Raw genomic sequence first — 23,061 nt, 5'->3', positions numbered from 1 at the left:
TGAAGGAGATGGAGGTGTAGGTCAGTTCTGTCTAATCTATGACAACCATGTTCTTCTCAGGTCAAAACACTAGTTGTTTTGTGTTTTTGTTGTTTTGGCCTTGTTGCTCGTCTTGTGGGATCTTAGTTCCCTGACCAGGGATTGAACCAGAGCCACACCAGTGAGAGTGCCGAGTCCTAACCACTGGACCTCCAGGGAGTTCCCCAAACGCTAGTTGTTATCATTATTTTCATGTCAAATTGGAACAGTCATCAGAACAAAATTCCTTCTGACCTTTGGTTTGCTCCCGTCCCGCGGCTCCCTCGGAGGGAGGCTGCTTACAGTTCAGACTCGCTGTCGAGTTCCGTGGGCCTGGCGCTCAGAATCAAAGGTACGACCTGTGGAGTCATGTAGCAGGAGTCTCAGCATGAAGCCACTCCGTGATCACCCTGGGATTCAACGTTTCAGAGCTGCAAGAAGGAGAATGCTGAGGCCACCCGGGAGCTGAGAGCCGAGGAGACAGCCCTGGGGGACCTCGGACTCAATCAGAGGTTTGGAAGCGGGCCCAGTGCCCCCGTGGGTGGGAGCAGAGTTGAGGGAGCCATGTCTGCTTCAGTGTATTTGGGAGACCGGGTTGCATTCACAAGATGCATCACCACAAAGCCAGCTGGTGCCTGTAGCAGCTCCTTCCCCCAGAGGTGGTGTCTGATAATAGGTTTTTGTGGCCTGCCATCCCCTCCATTCATTCCAGTGGTCGGAAGGCAGGAGAGGCTCAGGGTAGGTCACCGGCCTCACTGACAGAGGCTGAGCCGAGTGGGAAATCCCAGGAGGATTCCTCAACTGTTCTCCCCAAAGACACAGATTCCACGCACGACACTCACATGCCCCATTCATAGGCAACCGTCTGCGTTGTGCTGAGAGCTATTCTCTGTCCAGAGAGCTGTGGATTACAAGTATTTCGTATTTCAGAATGTTGTTAAATACACTTAAATGCCTCACTATTGATGTTATACCTAAACAGGAGTAAAAAGTTGACCAAAGTGCCCAAAAAAAAAAAAAAAGGAAAAAAAATAACCGTAGGATTCCCCATTGCTAGGCACAAAACCAACTTTTTATTGAAGTACAACATCCATACAGAAAAGGGCACAAACCACAAGGGTACAGCTCGAAGAATTTTCAGACTAGATACGCCCAGGTGACCAGCAACCCGATCAAGGAACAGAAGGTCCGACAATCTCCCTTGTGCCCTTCTGGTTACCATTCCCCCAGGAGTAACTCATATCCCTACTTGCAACAGCAGAGGCGAACTTTGCCGGGTTTCACACTCGGTATAAACGGAACCATACAGTACGAACTTGCCTCCTCTCGTGAGACTTACGTGGTGCCGTGTGTGTGGCGGCAGGAGCAGCCCTTCTCCTTGCTGTGTAGGACTTCACTTTGCAAATATACCCTAATTTATCCAGTCAACATGGGCATTTGGGTACTTTCCAGTTCAGGGTTATTATGAACAGTGCTTCTGTGAACACTCTAGTACATTTCTTTTGGTGAATATACGTACACATTTCTGTTGGGTAGAGGAGTGGAGTTTTTAGGTCATATGATATGTACATTCAACCCAAGCTATTTCACAGAAGAATGAGGAATTTATTGGATGGAGCTTGGCGGCTCACAGAATTGACAGAAAGCTAGAAAGGAGACCTGGGAAGATGGGTGGGGGCCAAGAAACGAAGCAGAAACGGTCTGCTCGGGACTCTGCCATCCCTGGACATTACTACCAGTGGACATACCACCCCTGCAGCCTGCCAATCCTAGACACTTCCCCTGCTGGACCACTGCCACCCCTGGACCACCACAGCTCCCATGAAACGAATCTCAGCATCCCTTAATTTCTGTGTCACTTGCACCAGGCTCACAATCCCAAGCATGGGAGTCCAAGGAGTTCACCCTGGGTCACTGGCCGGTCTGGTGCTGGAAAAGGGGATGCACCTGAGAGACAGAGAAGACCTCCCCACTTCAGCATCCACTGTGCTGGGGGCACTGCATCCCTACATTTATACATAGGGGTGATTTCATGATTTCCCCCTTTAGGAAAGGGGTCAGGTGCTGGACAGCCAAGCTAGAAACACCGTATGACAACTGCCCGCTACAGGCAGCTTCATCAGCTCCCGGCGACTGCTGGGGGGGAGGGGCTCATCCACACGTTTGCGTGTCTCACAGCGCATGTCCACGAACGTGCCTTTAAGGGCAGCAATGAGTTCAGGGATACGTTAAAAGGGGCCAGCCACACAAAACGCCATAGGTTTGGAAGCAAAAGGCGTAGTAAAAGGAGAAAAAGCATCTCATGGAGGGATGCAAGGAAGAGAGGAGGAGAAGGAAAAAGAGGGAAAAAGTGGAGGCAGAATATGCAGGGATGTTGAAAGTGAAAACAAAGGGGAGAAAGTCTGGTGAAGACAAGGAGGAGTACATTATTTTCTTGACCTGATTTAGCCAGTTTCCGTGCTGTCCCACTTTCCCAGCTTCTCTGATGTGCTTTTACGGATTGTGCTTTGCTTTAGCAGGTTCATGATGTTGACGTGGACCACAGAATGAAGAGATCCCGGTCACAAACCAAAACAGAGGAGGATTGGAAGTCCTATTATCACAGACAGCATACAATTCTGCTACAGTCTGAGCACACAGCCTCCTAACAACAGTGTTATTATCAGGGAGCTTTCATGAAACAAAGAATGGGTTTCAACAGAAGCAGCAAAGAATAAAAATGTACTAAAACCATTTATGAGGGTAGCAAGTCATTAATTGATCTGAAAATGACATTTGCCTCTTTGTAGGCGGTTTTACATGATGCCTCCAACTGAACCATGGATTTCTGAAGTCATGCATTCTTCCCTATACTATAGCCTGGCATTTAGCACATTTGTTTTAAAATGATAATCAGAGCTTTCATCTATGTAGCACCTCCCTCTGTCCTAGACAGAAAGGCAGGAGGAGTAACTACCATTATCCCCAGTTTGCAGGTTCCAGGCACACAATGGCTTGCCCTACAGTGAAGCCACTGCCAGAGCCAGGAAGGGAGACAGTTTCCAAACAAATGGAACAGGACATACTTGGACAGAGTGCTCTCTGCCCCTGTGGTTTATTCCCTTCCTTCATCCGGGGTGGTAGGAGTTTGTTTGAGGTGGGGCTTGCAAGTCTGTCTCAGAAAAATCGAGAGCCGCCTAACCTTCCATGGCAGCAGGCCACGTTTCACCTTCCATAAGCTGCCAGAATACGGGCCCAACACGCCTGCTCCTGGCGAAGATGGGAAGAGAAGTGTGCTGCTGGGCGGACCCCAGCAACGGTGCTTTGTGGCATGTGGCTCAGGTTGTCTGCAGGTCTACCTACCTGCCTGCAAACAGGTAGGCCTGGAAGGCAGTGGAGCTCAGGGGCTCAGGTCCCAGTCTTCCGGCTCACCATCTATAACCTCGGGGAAAGTACATGGTCTTTTTGTGCCTCAGTTTCCCTCTCTTTAGAACAGACATACTCTCATGGCATTTATTTATTGTTGGAGGATTAAATAAGTGGATACGTGTAAATGCTCTGATCAGTGGATGAGCTACGTGGTGAGCTGCTGCCCCTCGCTCACTCCTCTGGGGCAGGGGCCACCCTGGTGAAACCCCACAGGACCCAGTGCTGTGCCCAGAACAGGCCCTTATTAATGCAGCCCATGCAGAGCAGGAGCCAGAACAGAAGGGAGCCGGATGAGGTGGCATTTGGAGAGAAGACATGTGCCCCTGGCCCGCCTGGCTGGCGCACATAAACAGAGGTAATGGTGTGACATTTACAGTTAAGCTCACTCCAATATCCACCCAACACCTACATTCGTAGAAGGACCACCTCCAAAGGGATCAATGACAATCAGTGGGAAACAGGGGTCTGGACCCTCCCTCAGGGGCTGGGCCACAAGGCCCCAGGATGACCCACGTTTAGAAAACCACCCGATGATGTGGGTTATTTCTTCTTTAAATAGGACGACAGAAAAGCAGGAAATAGAGAACTTCCAGAACTGCTTTCTCCAGGAAGAGAGATGGAAACTTTACCCATATACCTCAGTTGGTCAAAACGATCTAATTTGACACTGAATGATCACGAATGGGGGATTGTTTTCTCTTCTCAATAAATTATCCACTTCTCAGTAAATTATCCAATTCTCAATAAATTATCCACTGAAATGTATACACTTGACCTATGTAAACTTGGGAATTGATGTTAAAAAAATTTAAGCCCTTAAACCCATACTTATTTCTACTTGGCACATTTGTTATTTGGCTACAAAAATGCCTATTTCCTTTTCTAATAATGAAAATAACAAGAAAATGAAAAGAAAAAGTGAAATAGAATGCAGCGAAGAAAACCAATGAAAAGAGGAGACAGGCCTGGGCAATCCTGGTTGGGCGGGGGCGGGTGTGGGCAGAGCTCCCTAAAGCTATGAGCATGCGCGGTCTCTACGAGGGATTTTACGGACAGAAAAGGAGACGTTTTCATAGCAAACGGAGTCAGAGGATGGTACAAAAGAACTTCTTCTCTCGGAAGGGGTTTTCTGACGCAGGCACTGGAATGATGAGAGGGTCCTCCCGCACGTGAGCTTCACAGTACGCCAGGAGGTCCGCTGCTGCCTGGGAGACCTGGGGGGGGACACAGCACAGGTGCAGGGTTAGAGGCTGGTTCACGGTGGGTCCGAGGCAGAGGTGTCCATTTGGAGAGCGGACAAGCCCAAGGACAGGCTGTGTCGTGTGCACCACCACCGACAAGCCCATTCCGTGGCCTGGAGAGTAGACTTGTGCAAACCCAGAGGAGACAGGTTTTGAAACATGCTTCCAAGGAAATGTAATAGAGAAGAACAAACGTGACTCCATATTGGATCTATTCCTTTAGCTCTAATCCTTGTGCTCTGTTTCCTGTGCTTAGGCATGCTGGCTCTGCATCTTCTGTAAAAGAATGTTGCCTAGAGCCTGAAATATACAGGACAGCCTATTCTCAAAGCTCTGACCTTTAAAGGTAAAACACCTTTCCATTCATATAGAGATAAAAAGTTGCAGAACAGAGGACAACAGTTGTCTTGTTGGAGGTTTATAGGAACACCGTGACCTGACCTATGGGGACAGGTGCAAAAACAAAAGATTCCTACATCTAGAAGTCTGCAACTACCAGCCACACCCCCTGCCCCTTTAGTATAAAAGAAGCCTGAATTCTCACTCCGGGAAGATGGTTCTTTGGGACAGTAGTTCACCCTCTTCTTGGTCTGCTGGCTTTCTGAATAAAGTCACTCTTCCATGCCCCAACACCTTATCTCTCGATTTATTGGCCTGCTGTGCATCGGGCAGTATGAGCGTAGGCTAGGTAACACAAAGAGATGTCGCCTGGTGGTAGAGTAGATCCATACCGAGAGAGGAATGAGGAGCCAGCAGGAAGGTCCAGACAGCCTCGTCCTCCTGTCAACTGAGGGATAAGTGGAATCTCCAGGCCAGTAGCCTCACCATTACTCTGCAAAACCATTTCTATACGGATAAAGCCGAGTGCTGGCTCAAGCCAAGCCAGTGTGACTGTAGTTATTATTATTAGTGTCATTGTTTTATTGCAATCCACTCTCGTGACCAACACAGCCACTTATTCCTCCTCGACAGAACACAGATCATAAGCACATTATATAGAACGCACATATAAGCAGCACATGTTGAACTTGGAATGGCCACTCCCCTGAGGAGACAGTTGCTCCTGACCGGAACACCCTTTCCATTTTCCTTCCAGGCTTATCTGAAGCCTCCTGACACCTGGCAACTGTGGATCAAACTATCCCCCAGCTCAACTCCAGGAGTTCCAGGGGAGGAGTTGCTGGGAGAAGGCCAGGTACCGAGAAGGATTCGCTAAGAGAAAGCTCATTTTGCCCGTGGTCCGTGTCACGTGTCTGGCAAATGAGTGGTCTGTGAATTAACATCCTACCCATTAGCTTGTGCTTATTAGAGGCTACAGGCCAGGGTAAGTATATAGCAGGCAAAGTGAATCCTTTTTGTACATTCCATGTCTAAATCTTCTCCAGAATGAAAAAACACTCCACAAGTGAATGAAAGATGTTTGAAAGCCCCAGTACGTACAAGCCATACACCTTCCATCAGGCTTTAAAAACTGGCCCATCTTCCAAAATTTTACAGAAATTCTTCTTCTGATTTCCAGCCCAGACCTACCTATTTTAGCAGTGCCTGGAATCCTACAAATAATTCCAGTAGAGATATGTAATGAATTTTTCCTTTGAATGAAACAACTAAAAGTTGAGCCGATGAGTCAACCTGAATCCTGAGAAAGTCTACGTTTGTTGAGAGTGTGGAATGGAGCATCAGGCTTCCCTATTCATCTCCGCCCCCAAGATGGCTGTGTGACCTTGGGTAAGTAACTCAAACTCTCTGAGCTTTATTTGGTTTCTTCATTTGTAAGACTGGGTGAGTTAGAAATCTCCAACATCCTGTTTACTCTAAACAGTCTATAATTTGAGCTCTAGTAGCACCACAGCAATATTTTAGATCCTAAATAAATGGATGTTGGGTTGAATGAGAGTGAAGTTTGCGGTGATTTACAGGACACACATACAGGAATCTCCCAGGTGAGGCCACAAATATAGGCCTGCAGGGGGCCTATGAAGCCATCACAAGGCACTACAGCACACGATCAGGGAAGCTGACTCTGAAGCCCACAAAGCTGTGATGGACACACGAGAGAACCAGAATCACAGAGCAAGCACGTGGGCATGGAGCCGAGAGACGGAGCTCGGCACACAGCATGCTTACTTCCACCTTCTGACCCAAAGCCAAGGGCTCTCCCCTGACTGCCTTAGTCACGATCCCCTACTCTCCATTCCAGGCTTCTCCCAGGGCCCAGAGAGGCGTGGGGTCTTCTCCGTGGCCACCTTGTTAGGGTGACCATGGAAGTCATCCAGTGGCTTCTCTGGCAACCACTGCGAACTGGTCTACACTGCTGCCCAGGCCAGCACACGCAACAGGGCGGCAGTCTTGGGACCTTCTTCCCCTAAGAGCCACCTGTCCTCTTAGCTGTGACTTCAGTGAGCTCTTCCAGATGGTTCATTTCAGAATGTCTTGGCCTTCCCTGGTGGCGCAGTGGTTGGGAATCTGCCTGCCAATGCAGGGGACACGGGTTCGAGCCCTGGTCTGGGAAGATCCCGCATGCCGCGGAGCAACTAGGCCCGTGAGCCACAACTACTGAGCCTGCGCGTCTGGAGCCTGTGCTCCGCAACAAGAGGCTGCGACAGTGAGAGGCCCGCGCACCGCGATGAAGAGTGGTCCCCGCTCGCCACAACTAGAGAAAGCCCTCACACAGAAACGAAGACCCAACACAGCAAAGAATAAATAAATAAATAAATAAATAAATAAATAAATAAATAAATAAATAAATAAATAAAAGAATGTCTTAACATCCCCTCTCTAGTTTTCATTCTTCCCATCTATTTCATTTTTGGGGACATGCTTCCATTTGTTCTTAATTCTCTATAAACCTTATCATCTCATCTGGGAAGTATGTACTGAGTGTCCATCTTTTAGCTAATTGAGAGGGCACAGGGGAAAAAATAAGGCAGGATTTTTGTCCTCTGAAGATCTGAGAAGACTCAAAAATTATAAAGTCACTAGAATAATCAGTATGTGCTAAAACATCACAGGAGAATAGCTGCACACCACTGCAGGGCCATGAACAAGGGCAGGGAGACAGGGGTGTCTGAGTACCACTTCCACACAGGGGCAGTTACCTTGGTCAACCTGCCTCCTTTATCCAGAGGCTGGTCCCAGCCATCTGAACCCAGAAACACGATTTTCTGGCACGCCAAGAATGGCGCATCTCCTGTGGCAGATCCGTATTAAACAAGTTCAAGAGACAGCTGTTTAAAGCCACTAATAAAAACAATAGCTAACATTTACTGAGTGCTTATTATGTGCCAGGCCCTGTGCTAAATGCACCATCCTATGTATGACCTCATTTAATTCTTCTAAGTACTATTCTTAAAGCCACTTTACAGATAAGGAAACTGATGCATGAAAGTTAAGAAATTTGCCCAAGGTCATACAACTAGTAAGAGACAGGACCAGAATTTGAAGCTAAGCAGTCTGGCCACAGAAGCTAAATGCTGCAGCAGCTGCCTGATTAACTGCTCATGAAAACTTTAACTGTAAGGTGGCCTGGAAAGTTCTTGTCTGCTGGGCCAGCACACTCTCCTTGTAGACCAGCTACCTGGGAACTCATGTGACCAGTAGGAGAAGAGTCTTGCAACTAAAGTTTCTTAGGTCATTTGTTTAATCCAGGGACAGTCTTGCCAAGGAAACCCTAACAGGTGAGTGTCCTCAGCTGGGACTGGCTTTCTCTCCCCGTGCCCTGGGAAGTGACCGGATGGACGCTGCCAATGTCACTCTGAGACTACTCCCTCTAGGCTGTGACCTACATTACACGCCGTTAGAGAATTAAACAAGGATGTTATTACACTGAGTTGGCTCTAATTCCTCAGTAGCCTTCGTAAACTAACCAAAACCAAGAAGCCTGAGAACTTGAGAAAGTGAAACTTAAGACCGATCACAAACAGCCAGCTGGGTCTTCCCACCTAAAACAACCGCTTAAGCTATACCTAATAGCTGCTTTGCTTCAGCATCTTCTCTATAAACACCTTGCCCTATAGCTGTCGGTGGACCGCTAACTACCTTTGGTTTGGCGTTGCCGGATTCGACTCCACATATGCCTAAATAAACTCTTCAAAAATTTTAGTGCGCCTCAGTTTACCTATTAACAACACGATCCAGCTGGTCCGAAGTTGGCTTGCTAACAACCAATCCCAACATTACAGCTTCCTTCCCCTTGATCAGTTTACATGTTCATTTGCTTGTCAACACCCATCCATCGTGGGTGGATTTGACGAGTGTAATTTCCCGGGAGCAACCGCAAGGGGGCGCTGCATCGCCAACCATCAGGCCAGGACATGGGAGGAGAGGGTTCAAAAAAATGGGGCGTTGGGGGACGCCCGCGGAGGCGAGATGGGGCTGGGTCTCCTTCCGGTCTCACAGCTGTGTATGTGCTCCCCTCCCAGCCCCGTGTCTACGACACCCTGAAAACCATGTTGTTAATGTCTGGCCTCGCTAGCTCCAAGCAGGTCTAATTTAGGGATTTTTCTGTCACCTCCAAAGGTGACACTGCATTTGATGCCACAATTTTTCTTTCAAGAAAACAAGCTGTTCTTAGATTGCCTCCTTTCGTTGTTGTTGTTGTTATTTTAGGATCACAGATGTGTTTGCTTAGTTATAACTGCACGCCTCTGGACTGCAGAGTTCCATCCGTGCACCCGTACAACATGAATGAAATTGGAATCAAGTCAGTATTAGCGCCCAGTAATTGGCGCCCAGTTTAAGACCAAATGTGTGGGTCTGGGTTGGCTCCACGCAATATTAGCTTCCTAGATGCACTCAGATTATGGAGAACACTGTACAGTACGGTATACGAGCGAGTAAGTCATCTTACAACAAAAGGGAGTTTTCCACCTTTTTCCACCTTCGCTATCAGCTTTATTTCATGCAGTGTCTAAGGTCCCTTTATTCCTGTATAGCCAAAGTATCTTGGATAACCCCTGAAGTTTGCTGTAATGGGATCTGAAAAGATACATACATGTAATGAACACCTTTATAGGTTTTCTTTTTAATATTTATTTATATAGGTTTTTAAAAATTATTAAAAATTATTTATGTATTTATTTTTGAGTGCGTTGGGTCTTCGTTGCTGCACGCGGCCTTTCTCTAGTTGCGGCGAGCAGGGGCTACTCTTCATTGCGGCGCAGGCTTCTCCTTGCGGTGGCTTCTCCTGCTGCGCAGCATGGGCTCTAGGCTCACGGGCTTCAGTAGTTGTGGCTCGCGGGCCCTAGAGCGCAGGCTCAGTAGTTGTGGCTCACGGGGTTAGTTGCTCCACGGTATGTGGGATCTTCCCGGACCAGGGCTCGAACCCGTGTACCCTGCATTGGCAGGTGGATTCTTAACCACTGAGCCACCAGGGAAGTCCCGTAATGAACATCTTAATGAGCCTTCCACATGAAAGGTGACATCCTAACACACAGTTTAGTATCCAGGCATTAATTAACCTAAATCTACTCCTTAGATGGAAAGGGAGGGTTTCCTTAATCAGCCCTAGATTGATTTTTATGGTTGAAAGTTTCCTTCAGTGCATATAAAATATGGCTTGCAGACTTCACCATATCCCAGAAACATCTGCCATCTTTGAAACATAAAATAGACGATTCACTTTCAAAGGGAAAATTTTATTCTGGTTGGAAATGTGAAACTCCCTTACTGTTTATGCTTTCTCATCAAGCCTGAAGTCTGCTCTGCCTAAAGGCCTCTGTTATGAAATGCCCAGAGCATTTTTGCCTCCTCTCCTTAGTAGTGAACTCTGTTAAGAGTTACAAGATAACAGATGTTGAAAAGAATCAGCAGCCTGGGAACAACTGTGGAATTTTACCATTACATTTCAGAATAAAAGAGGTGATTGAAAGAGCCCAAGTTAGCACATAATCCCGTTAGTTGCACTATAATTACAAGCTTCAGTGATGGGGAGAAAATGTTGCAATTACTAAATCACATTCCTGGACAAGGCAGATGACATAATTACTATCCTGGCTGTGACACCCCCTGCATTTATCCTTTGCATCTAAAGTAGAGCGACTCACACCTATCTCTCAGCAAGCCTGGTCCATTTAACAATACTACTTGGAATCAATTACAATCATCCTTGATGGCTCTGCCTGTTCCTCCCTCCACCCCAAAAAAACAAAGCAGGATTACAGTCAAGAACACAGCCAGGTTGCAGCCCCCATTGTGCAATGGTATCTTTCACAAGGTCAAACTTGGTACACACTCCAACGAAGAAATCATACGCCGTTTATCCCTAGTAGAATCCTGAGGACATCACAGGTTTATGCCTCACCTCTAAGTCCTGAGCTAACACTACAGGGTGAATCCTTGTGAATTTTTCTTTCTTCTAATGCTGGAGAGTATTTGAGATCAACGTACCAGTTTTTAAGGGCATTCTCAAGATACTTCCAAATTATTATGCTATGGGCTGAATGTGTGTGTCCTCCCGCCACCCCCCAAATTCACATGTTGAAGCCTAAGTCTCCAATGTGATGATATTTGGAGGTGGGGCCTTTGGTAGGTAATTAGGTCATGAGGGTTGAACGCTCATGAATGGGATTGAGACAGGCCTGGGACCTGGGACCTTTTGCTGAATGGTTGCACCTGGACAAACGTCTCCCCAAGCAGCAGAGAAACTATAAGGGACTAAAAATAACTGTACAAAGTGCAGTTGGGGAAAATTATGGACTGAAAGAGGCAAAAAGACCAAAAACCCAACTGCCACTTCTGCAGAGCTGGGAGCAAAAAAAAGGGTGTCAGGAGCAAAAGCAGGGTCTGCACATGCCCTCTGCACACAAAGTCACCAAAGGGGTGGGCAGACCACCTAAGCCACCCCTCCAGCCCGACCCCTGGACCTGCCCCTACCCTCACCCCATATAAGGAACCAGCTCGTCCCACCTTGGGGAGCGAGCAAGCAAGGGAACCTATTACCTGTTCTCACCCTCACCCCCCCAGCTGCAGCAGGGCCCCCAATAGAGCCTTGCCTGAATTTCTTGTCTGGCCTCTGATCAATTTCTATTGATTAAGGAGGCCAAGAACCCTGGTAGGTAACAGGATTAGTGCCCTTATGAGAGACATGAGAGAGAATCTCTCTCTCTCTCTCCCTTCCATGTGAGGTCATAGCAAGAAGGTGGCCACCTGTAAGCCAGGAAGAGAGCCCTCACCAGAACCTGACCATGCTGGCACCCTGGTCTCAGAATTCCCAGCCTACAGAGCTGTGCAAAATGAATTTCTGCTGTTTAAGCTACCTAGTCTATGGTATTCTGTTATAGCAGACATTTGGCTTCCAGTGGTTCCCAGCAACTATTTTGTATTGACCCAGATCAATAAAGATAATTCTCAATCATTGGGTTCTAGGCCACAAATAGCATCTAGTTGGGAGTAAGGTTATTCCTAGAGGAAACCAGAGGGGTTGGGAGATACGTGTGAATAAATGAATAATATAACAGAGAGTCCCTCTCTGAATTCTAAAGTCAAATGTCCAGAATAGAGGATTAGCTGCTGTTTCCTATCACCAGCATAAAGGGTTTTTTCCACATCAAAAGTTGATTGCACATGAAGAGGTAATTCTAAGATGCTTGAAAGAGAGTTTTAATATCTCCAGGTTAATCTAAGTAAGAGCTTGTCATTACATGGTCTTCACCACCAGAACCGCAAAGCTCTCAGCTTGTTTAGAATGACTGACCCTGGACCTTGACTTAACCAAACACTTCCAACAGGTTGCTGTGTGTCCTGTATGACTCTGACCACCTCTGAGCTTTGACATATCTCAATTTCCCACAAAGGAAGCCATAATTCAGTCATTTTGCAAGTTCGCCAAAAGAGTAATTTATTTGGTGACAGAAACTAGTGAGTCACTCAAGAGGTTTCTGGGGCTGACGTAGGGGTGAAAGATGAACATAACAAGCGGGTTCTAGCTCTAGGGATTCTAGAAAGCAACAGCATGTCTTAGAGAGGAAGCACGGGGTTGTGAGTCAAAAAGCAATGTCCCTGACAGAGCTGCACTCAGCACTGCTGAGCTGTGTCATCCGGGCACTCAGTTTCCACTCCTGTAAACGGGAATAGCAATACCTGGTGGTTTGTGGCTAAATGATATAACAGATGCTATTATACATACAGTGTGTTATTGTTTCATTATTCACTTGGCTACTTTCTGGTAGGGTGGGAAGGGTGTTTCATCCATAGACATGAAGTCATTTCTCAGAAATGATGAGGGCAATTTGATGCCTGTGGTGCCTCCACCCAAAACGTCCTCTTGAAGTGGGATGCACTCTTCACGTTCTTTTTTTAGATAAATTTATTTATTTATTTTTGGCTGCATTGCATCTTCGTTGCTGCGCGCAGGCTTTTCTCTAGTTGCGTCGAGCCGGGGCTACTCTTCGTTGCTGCACACGGGCTTCTCATTGCAGTGGCTTCTCTTGTTGCGGAGCACGGGCTCTAGGCATGCGGGCTTCAGTAGCTGTGGCTCGCGGGCTCAGTAGTTGTGGCGCACGGGCTTAGTTGCTCCACGGCATGTGGGATCTTCCCGGACCAGGGCTCGAACCCGTGTCCCCTGCATTGGCAGGCGGATTCTTAACCACCGCGCCACCAGGGAAGTCCTTCACGTTCTTGTTCTACTCTCACATTCTACTCTCTGATTTAATTCAAAGATTCCTTTCCTTTTATCTGATACCTGTTCTAGAAGTGCTCATTCGTATCCCCCTTTTTTGATTTTATTTCTAAATTTGATCGTAGAAAGTTATCATCTGAATCACTGAATTTCTAAAGGTCTGGGTGAGGGTTGTAAATGCTTCTGGCAGAGGAAGGGAAAATGAACAAAAGGGTTAAACCTAAATTGTTAAACTAGCAGAAGCTGGAGTGAGAAAGGGTTGCTACAGAGTTCAGACGAGACCTATCGAAAAGGCAAAATCTATTAGCACTGCCTCTAGACTTTTGGCAGGTCATGTGACATAATTTATATTTATTTTCTTTTAGAAATGCCATTCTTTCCACCTTAATATCATCTATCATCTTAATTACATCCCTTTCCTGGATTTCGCCAGACCCTTTTAATCGTCCATCTATGACCTATCAGAACATGATGGTCTCCCCAATTTTGCCCTTTCTCACTTGTTCACAGGGAATACCATGATATTCGAGCCTCACTCTTCTTTTGTTTGAACAACTACTGACTTTGGCTTCAGAATTTTGTGCTTTGGCTTCAGAAACTTAATAGTGCATGTTTTATCTTCTGGAAAAATAAAACCATAAAAAACACATTTTGTTCTTTCCAAAGAATTCACAAACTGGCAGCACAGCCACAACTCTTAGGAAGTGCTAGAAAAACATAAGAATAATATGTGTTAAACACATATCTGTTAGAAGAATTATGAGGAAAGAGCCACGGTTCAAATACTAACGTGAGGGACTCCCCTGGTGGCGTAGTGGTTAAGAATCCACCTGCCAAAGCAGGGGACACGGGTTCGAGCCCTGGCCCGGGAAGATCCCACATGCTGCGGAGCAACTAAGCCCATGCGCCACAACTACTGAGCCTGCGCTCTAGAGCCCATGAGCCACAACTACTGAAGCCCACGTGCCTAGAGCCCGTGCTCTGCAACAAGAGAAGCCACCGCAATAAGCCCACACACCGCAACGAAGAGTAGCCCCCGCTCGCCGCAACTAGAGAAAGCCCGCGCGTAGCAACGAAGACCCAACGCAGCCAAAAATAAATAAATAAATAAATTTATTTTAAAAACAAACAAATGTGAAGCAAGAGTCACAACATTGATGCCCAAAGGGCTGTGTCGGCAAATTTCCAGACACTTACCATTTGGCTCCACCAAACAGCTCTGGGTTATCCAGGTTGTTGGAGAGAAACATTAGTACAAAGACAATCCCAAGCGAATTCACACTTAAATTCGGAATATCGTTTATGATTTCTATGCCATGTGTTTACTTGAAAATATGGTCAGATTTTGCATTTGGCTGTTAATACCTAAGGAATAGGGAGGAAGACAGAGATTGTACATGAAATGAATAATGCACGTGCAGATAACTGAACTTGTTTAACCTAATTGACAGTAGTAAAAAAACAAAAAACAAAAAAAAAACCACTCCTGGGTTTAAAATACAAGTGGCTTAGGCTGATGGTGCGGTGGTGAGATCCTGCGTGGAAAGAACAGGAGTCTCTGTTTCCGTTTCCTGCACTATGTGGTCACCTCACGTGGCACCCCCCCCCCCGCCCTCTTCAGAGGAGGGAGTAACTTAGTCCCCGGGGGGGTGGTGACACTTCGTTGCCTTTATTACAATAATAATCCTTATTTGTTTGTAAAATTACTCCAAACGTAGAAAGACGGAAATAAAAATCAACGGAAACCCTGCCATTGGAGGGAACATCTTGGTGAACATCTTTGCAGACATCTTGCTTTCCGTCTTTGTACATACAATCTCACAGGCTGTTCTGCAATATGCTTTTCACTCAGTACACACAGATGTACATCATTTAATGATGCTATAGTATAACACTGTCTATATATAACTTATGTGAAATAAAATTCATATTTTATGGCAAGACAAGAAAAGCTGAGACATAAAAAATTTTCTCTGCCATTTGGCCGCCTCTCTCCCCGCACTGTGCACTGTGTATGTGCATTATGCATCATGCAAACCTCCCCTTCTGCAGAAATACCTCGCAACCATCAAGTGCAACATTCTCCTAGCATCAACAAGACAACACCTTAAAAGATTACGTTCGGGCTTCCCTGGTGGTGCGGTGGTTGAGAATCTGCCTGCCAATGCAGGGGACACGGGTTCAAACCCTGGTCTGGGAAGATCCCACATGCCGCGGAGCAACAAAGCCCGTGAGCCACAACTACTGAGCCTGCGTGTCTGGAGCCTGTGCTCCGCAACAAGAGAGGCTGCGATAGTGAGAGGCCCGTGCACCGCGATGAAGAGTGGCCCCCGCTCGCCGCAACTAGAGAAAGCCCTTGCACAGAAACGAAGACCCAACACAGCTAAAAATAAATAAATAAATAAATAATTTAAAAAAAAATTACGTTCCTTCTTGATCTTGTAAGGGGTCACATGACCCACCACTTTGTACCTGCAGATCCGTATTATGCAAACTGTCAATAATCCACCATTTGATGTACAACCCTCTGTCTCAAAAAACTTATATAACTCTGCTTTGACTTGTAAAGGGTGGAACAGTTCTCAGAGCTTTCTGAGATGCTCTTCCCGGGTTATAATCTTCAATTTGGTTCCAATAAAAATTTCTATTTCTTTCTTAGATCGACTGATTAATTTTTCATTGACACTATTTAACCAATCCCTATTGATGGACAAAAATACAATTTTTTGACATTGTAACAGTGCTCTGATGAAATTCTTACTGTCCTTTATTATTTATGAGATTCTCCTTAGGGTAAATTCCTAGAAGTGAGAATGCTGGGTCAGAGTGTGAACAATAAATATTTTGACACATATTCCAAACTACCCTTTGGGAAGATGGTACCAGTTTCCACTCCAGCTATCAAAACAACTGCTCACTTCCTTTAACAGTTGATGGATGACACTGGATTTCAGCAAAAATGAAAAACATCAATAGCCTGCATCTCAGCTGTTGTTGTTGTTGTTTTTTCAAGTGGATCTCAGTGTTTTTCGGAGGCACAATTCTTGTATTATTTTTGAAGGTAAATGTCTCTTCATATATTTGACCCTTTACATCTCTCCTTTTTAAATTGCCTATTCATGCTGTTTGTGCATTTTTTTTAAGAAAAGGGGGATTTGTTTTATCTTATTGATTTTTCAGAGAAATTAAATTTAAAGAAATTAACCTCTGTTATTCAGGTAGCAAATATTTTTCTTAATTTGTTAATTGGGAGATTTTTACCATATAGAATTTTTTTACTTAATGAACTGTGGATTTTGTAACATGCTTGGCCTTCCCAAACTCACATTATAAAAATACTTGCTCCTATTTTCCTAGTATTTTCTTTTAAGAGTTCAATAAATATTTTAATTATTTATTGTTAAAGTATATTTATATATAGACTGTGTGTTGGGTTATAAAGTTGTGATGCTGATTTTTGGTTCCTAGTATTTTTATGGTTCTATTTGTTATATTTAAATCTCTGATTGAAGTTATGAACTGAAATGTGTTTCCCCAAACTCAGAGGGTGAAGCCATACCCCCGTAAAAATTAATAAAGGGAAGCCTCATTAAAATGGAGCGAGGCGGCCAGCAGGGGGAGCTCTCATGAAGTCATAAAGTACCACTCAAGTCGATTACTGGAAGCATTGTCAATTTCAAACCCCAACAGAAGAATCAGCAACAGGAAAAGACCCCTCAATTACAAGTCCCAACAGGACATCTCCTACAAGAAATTAACTACCCCAGCAAACTCGGCCAATGAGAAACTACTGTCACCCTGAACTCTCACTTTTCTCCAAAGGACTTCCATTCAAAACAACCCTCCCAGTGTCTTCCTTTTTCTCTATAAAATAACATTCCTCTCCTTTGTTTGTTGGACTTGCCTATAGTTTTTGCTGTAGCATGCTTGTCCTGAATTGCAAGTCTATTAAGTACTATTCCCAAATAAACCCATCTTTGCTGGTAAAATAGCTGACTTTTCTTTTTAAGGACAACACCCCCGACGTAACTGTATTCGGAAGGCCTTCACAGAGATACAGTCGGTCCTCTGTATTCATGGGTTCTGTGTCAGCAGATTCAACCAAACACGGATGGAAAATGTTCAAAAAAAAAAAAAAAAATCCAGAAAGTTCCAACAAGCAAAACTTGAATTTGCTGCACACCAGCAACTATTTACACAGCATTTATGTTGTATTTACAACTGTTTACATAGCATTTCCATTGTATTAAGTATTATAAGTAATCTAGAGATGATTTAAAGTATATGGGAGGATGTGTGTAGGTTATATGCAAATACTACACCATTTTATACACGGGACTTGAGCATCCTTGAATTTTGGTAACTGAGGAGGGTCCTGGAACCAGTCCCTTACTGGGGATACCAAGGGATGACTGTAATTCAGGCTAGCTGAGGTCATAAGGGTGGGACCCCAATCCAGTAGGATTGCGTGTGTTTATAAGAAGAGGAAGAGAATCTAGAAGGCTCTCTCTCGACATGAGCACAGAGGAAAGGCCGTGTGAGGACACAGTGTGAAGGCAGCTGTCTGCAACCAAAGGAGAGAGGCCTCACCAGACAACCCTGCCGGCACCTTAACCTTGGACTTGGAGCCTCCACAACTGTGAGAACACAAATTTCTATCGTTTAAGCCACACAGTCTGTGGTATTCTGTTATGGCAGCCCTAGCAGATGAATACAATCCATCTGATATTTATCTGGATAAAATTAGTGGTGTATGCAGCTTTGTTTTCCAAAGCGCAAGCCATTTCCAGCAACACTTATTAATACTCTGTTCTCTACTGCTTTGAGATGCCATCTGGATTGTATTTCAAATTCCCAATACACTTGGGTCTATTTAGGGACTTCCAATTCTTTTCCATTGATTTGTCTATTCCTAAAGGAGTATCATAAATCTTTAAGTACTATGATTTTATAATAAACTTTAATACCTAGTAGGAATATTCTACATATCTTCCTCCTCAAATATATACTTTTTTTTTAACTTCCTGGATACCCTCACATTTATTTATCTAATTGAAATTTACAATAATTTTAAGTTTGCTTTCTTCAAAAACAGTGATAGAATTACTCCCTTTTTTAAGCTGAATAATATTCTGCTGTGTGGATATACAGACATATCTTGTTTATTGTGCTTCACTTTATTGCATTTCATAGATATTGCATTTTTTTTAATAGAAGATTTATGACAACCACGCATTGTCAGATGATGGTTACCAATTTTTAGGAATAAAGTATTTTTAAATTAAGGTATGTGATATTTCTTTTAGACATAGTGATATTATTGCACACTTAATAGACTACAGTATAGCGTAACCATAACTTTTATATGCATTGGGAAACCAAAAAATTTGTGTGACTCACTTTGTTGCGATATTGGCTTTATTGCGGTGACCTGAATCAAACCCGCAGTGTCTCCAAGGTATGCCTGTATACAGTTTGTTTATCCATTAATCTGCTGATGGATACTTAAGTTGCCTCTGTCTTTTAGCGTTTCTGAATAATGCTGCTATGAACTGGGTGTACAAATCTCTCTCAAAGAGCTTGATTTCAGTTATTTGGGATGTACACTCAGAAGCGGAGTTGATAGATCCTGTAAGTAACTCATTAAAAAAAATTTTTTTGAGGAACTGCCATACTGCTTTTCACAGTGCCTGCACCATTTATATTCCTGGCAATAGAGCACAAAGGTTCCAATTTCTCCACATCCTCATCAACACTTGTTTTTTTCTGTTTCGGTGATAGTAGCCGTCCCGATGGGTGTGAGGTGATGAAAAAGGTTTTTAACACCAAATGCTGATATTTTAGTCCCATCTCTCCTGTGGTAGGGCTTGTTGCTACTGTCAGAACCCATAAAATGCAAGCGGGAGCCCAAAGATACAGCTGGAAGGACTCCACCAAAGGCTTACATGGAGGAGACTCTGAGGCTTAGTGGAAAAAGGCTTTGGTATCTTGAAGAAACAAATCAAGAATGACCAGACATCTGGGCATCCAGTAGCAGTGACCAGTGCAGTCAAAAGGGATACTGAGGCCGAGTGGACCTTAGCTGTTGCCTCACCAATGAACATGGGGCTTTTGATGTCCTGAAGAGCTCTTCACTGGGCTGGGCACAGGCTATTCAGAGGGCTCACCCTGCAAGTCCAGTTCCTTTAAGAGGCTGAGCTTTCAGTTGAAGGATCCTTGCCCAGATGTGTAGCGCAGATGACACTGAAGCGGTCCTAGCAGCTCAGCACAAAGTTAGAGACCTCACAAGGCAAGAGTGGACACCCGCCCCAAAGCAGGGCCTTAGTTTCATAGCCCTGATCAAAAAGCATGCCTGCAGGTGTTGTGTTGTTTCTTTGTGATGTCTGAGCCAGTGTAGTTGCAGATTTCCTGCCCCTTTTTGGTAGGAACGAAGCCTATGATACACGGATGGCCTCACCTGACCCTGATTCTCTGCTATTGATTTGGGCTCTTCTAAGCCAGTCCATCCTTCAGTGTGACCTGCTACGACCCAAGTAGTGTGTGCGATCCCAAGACAAGATGACACTCAGCCCCTACTCGAAGGAATTCCTGATCTAGTGGGAACTTCGCCAGAAACTTTCTTACAGTCCTAATAAATATCACCACATGTAAATGATCACAAAATATGCACATCTGTTATCTCCTTTAGTGAAATGCAACTGTACAGAATGAAATAATTTTGCTAAAGAAAAGAAGCATGTGTTTGCATTATATTTAACTTTCTGCCTAATTGAGAATATATTTATGTTCCTAGGACACATGTGACCACTTGGTTGGGTGGCAAATTCTTTGCAGCATTTTAGAATGTTTACAGAATTTTAGGCTGGCATCTTCTGAACTGAGGTGCAACGTTGTCCAGACTGATATTTCCACCCTTTGGTGGGGGGTGGCGGTGGGCAATGTAGTGCAATGATAATCAAGGATCTGGGTTGGTATCCTCAGTTCATCACATAACAACTGCGGGCCTCGGTTGTCCTGTCTGGGGTACCAGTAGTACCAACATTGGAGGTCTGGAGTGAGGATTCAAGCATCTGACACGTGTTAAGTCAGGTGCACTTGTCTTAAATGATCGCTTCCCCTGCCTGTATACTTGATGTGCTCTTTCTTTTGAGGTTAAGTAACCTCAGCTGTATATGCGTTTCATGGTTGATCATTTTCTATCGCATTCTTTCCTGGACTATGACGAGCTGTTTGGATCTGCAGGTTCAAATCTTCCTCTGTTTAATGAAACCTTTTTATTTTTATTTTTATTTATTTATTCATCTATTTATGGTTGTGTTGGGTCTTCGTTTCCGTGCGAGGGGGCCACTCTTCATCGCGGTGCACAGGCCTCTCACTATCGCGGCCTCTCTTGTTGCGGAGCACAGGCTCCAGACGCACAGGCTCAGTAGTCGTGGCGCACGGGCTTAGTTGTTCCACGGCATGTGGGATCTTCCCAGACCAGGGCTCGAGCCCGTGTTCCCTGCACCGGCAGGCAGATTCTCAACCACTGCGCCACCAGGGAAGCCCCAATGAAACCTTTTAATATTCTATCCTTAGGAGTATTTTCTATTCCATTTCTTCTCTCTGCTGGGAACATCAGTATCCAAATGTTGGAATGCTGTTGTCAGTCTTCATTTCTGTCATCTTCTCTCTAGCTGCTTTGATCTGACTCTTTGTCTTTTTCTTTTGCTTACTGTGCGAGTTTCTTAAGCCTGTCCTCCATGTCATTAATTTGGTTTTCTGTAGCATGTGTTATACTCTTTGCTCCTTCTTTTTATTTTATTTTTTTATTGAAGTATAGTTGATTTATAATGTTGTGTTAGTTTCAGGTGTACAGCAATGTAATTCAGTTATACATACATTTATATCTGTATTTTTCAGATTCTTTTCCCCCTTACAGGTTATTACAAAATATTGAGTATAGTTCCCTGTACTATACAGTAGGTCCTTGTTGGTTATCTATTTTATATATAGTAGTGTGTATCTGTTAATCCCAAACCCCTAATTTATCCCTCCCCTGCTCCTTTCCCCTTTGGTAACCATAAGTTTGTTTTCTATGTCTGTGGGCCTATTTCTGTTTTGTGTATAAGTTTATCTGTATCATTTTTTTAAGATTCCACAAATAAGCGATATCATAATTTGAAAAGATACATGTACCCCAATGTTCACTGCAGCACTGTTTACAATAGCCAAGACATGGAAGCAACCTAAATGTCCATCGACAGATGAATGGCTAAAGATGTGGCACATATATACAATGGAATACTACTCAGCCATAAAAAAGAATGAAATAATACCATTTGCAGCAAGATGGATGGACCTAGAGATTACCATACTAAGTGGAGTAAGCCAGACAAAGAAAGACTCTTTGCTCCTTCTAATGGTGTTCCCCACCCCCTCTCAAATTCTTTCCTTAGCTTTTCTACCTCCCTTTCAACTCATTATTTTATCTCTCCCTTGAGCTCTTGTTTCACAGATTCTATGTTTGCTTTACATTTTTTGGAGACTATAAAGCAGTCACCTAAAATGTTCTTTGGTTTTTTGGAAGAAGACGTCTTCCTAAGTGAGTGCTCCATTAGCCTTTCATACACTAGAGTCTGGTCCTTGATACCTTGGCAGAATATTTGCATAGGTCCAGTGTTTCTTTTTTTTTTTTCTTTTATACTTAGAGGGCAGTTCTAATCCAAGTCTGCTATTTGTGCAAGAACAGTATGGGGAGGTTCTCTTTGACCCCCTTCATTGTTTGCTGAAGCAATATTTGAATATTCTCTTTACAGTGTGGCTGGAACATCCTCACTCAGTGCTTTGAGTGGGTGATGAGACCGGAGGCAGTGGAAAGTCCTAGTTCAGGTAAGTTATTCTTTAGTGCTTTAAAGATGTTTAAAGATGTTTCATACTCTCCCCAGTTTGTCCAACCCCACGGTGGAAATCTTCGGTTTTTGGCCAATTCCCACTTTAGGGCAAGCAGACCACCTTTGTGAAAAGCCAGGTGGGTGGAATGCCAAGGCTCACAGACCAGTGTCTGTTTTTCCCCCCTAAACTGGCATATGATTAATGAATAGATATTTTCCAGGCAGAGGTGAAAGAAGTCTTCCAGATGAAGAGACTATCATGTGAAAAGGCAAAAGAGCATGTTACAGCAGGGCATATTTAAGAAATTGCTGGAGGAAGTGTGAGTGTAGACATGTGGAAGTGAGTACAAAGAGATGAGCCTGGAGGGGTATTAATAGTTCCTCGGACACCATGAGTGGGCCACTTGTAGGTCATGCTAAGGAGCTCCTATTTTATCCAGTTTTAAATAGAGGGATTCAAAGTCAGATTTTTATACTAGACTAATTTAGAGAAAGGGGAAGGACAGATCTGAAGGGGCAAGACTAGAGGCAGATCAACCACCTACAGCTTCTGCAGTTGGTCAGACAATAAATGTGACCATGAGGATGGAGGTGAGGGGAGAGATCTCAGAAATGTTCAGGGAGCTAAACTGGTAGGATATGGAAATATATTAGCTCTGTGGGATGAAAGAGAAGTTTCTGGTTTGAGAGACCAGGTAGATGGTGGTATAAAGAAATGAGGGAGAGAATACACAAAAAGAACAGGATGAAATAAAAAAAGGTCAGTTTTGGATGTGCTGATTTTAAGGCTTTGGGGGATTGACCAGTAAGCACCTAGATATACAGAATAAAAGTTCAGGGGGTTGGGCTGGAGACACATATATTAAAAAGTCACAGGAGCAGATGAGTTTACCCAAGAAGACCC

The 23,061-nt window shown here is 44.4% G+C and overlaps 1 protein-coding gene across 3 annotated transcripts in view; it reads right to left on the bottom strand.

Moving 5' to 3' along the window:
• Positions 1–1,068: 1,068 nt before the first annotated feature.
• Positions 1,069–23,061, bottom strand: part of GNG4 (G protein subunit gamma 4) — a 70,633-nt gene continuing 48,640 nt past the window's right edge. For all 3 annotated transcript variants that reach the window (XM_082423161.1, XM_082423160.1, XM_082423162.1), the window contains one exon: positions 1,069–4,640. In XM_082423161.1, coding sequence (XP_082279287.1) covers positions 4,512–4,640 — 129 coding nt within the window. In that variant the 3' untranslated portion in view covers positions 1,069–4,511. The remainder of the gene's footprint in view (positions 4,641–23,061) is intronic.

Source organism: Balaenoptera physalus, assembly GCF_965194825.1.
Source record: "Balaenoptera physalus genome assembly, chromosome: 14".
NCBI classification, from domain to species: Eukaryota; Metazoa; Chordata; class Mammalia; order Artiodactyla; family Balaenopteridae; genus Balaenoptera; species Balaenoptera physalus.
The sequence above is the reverse complement of the archived record's forward strand: the minus strand, read 5'-3'. Positions and strand labels throughout refer to the sequence as shown.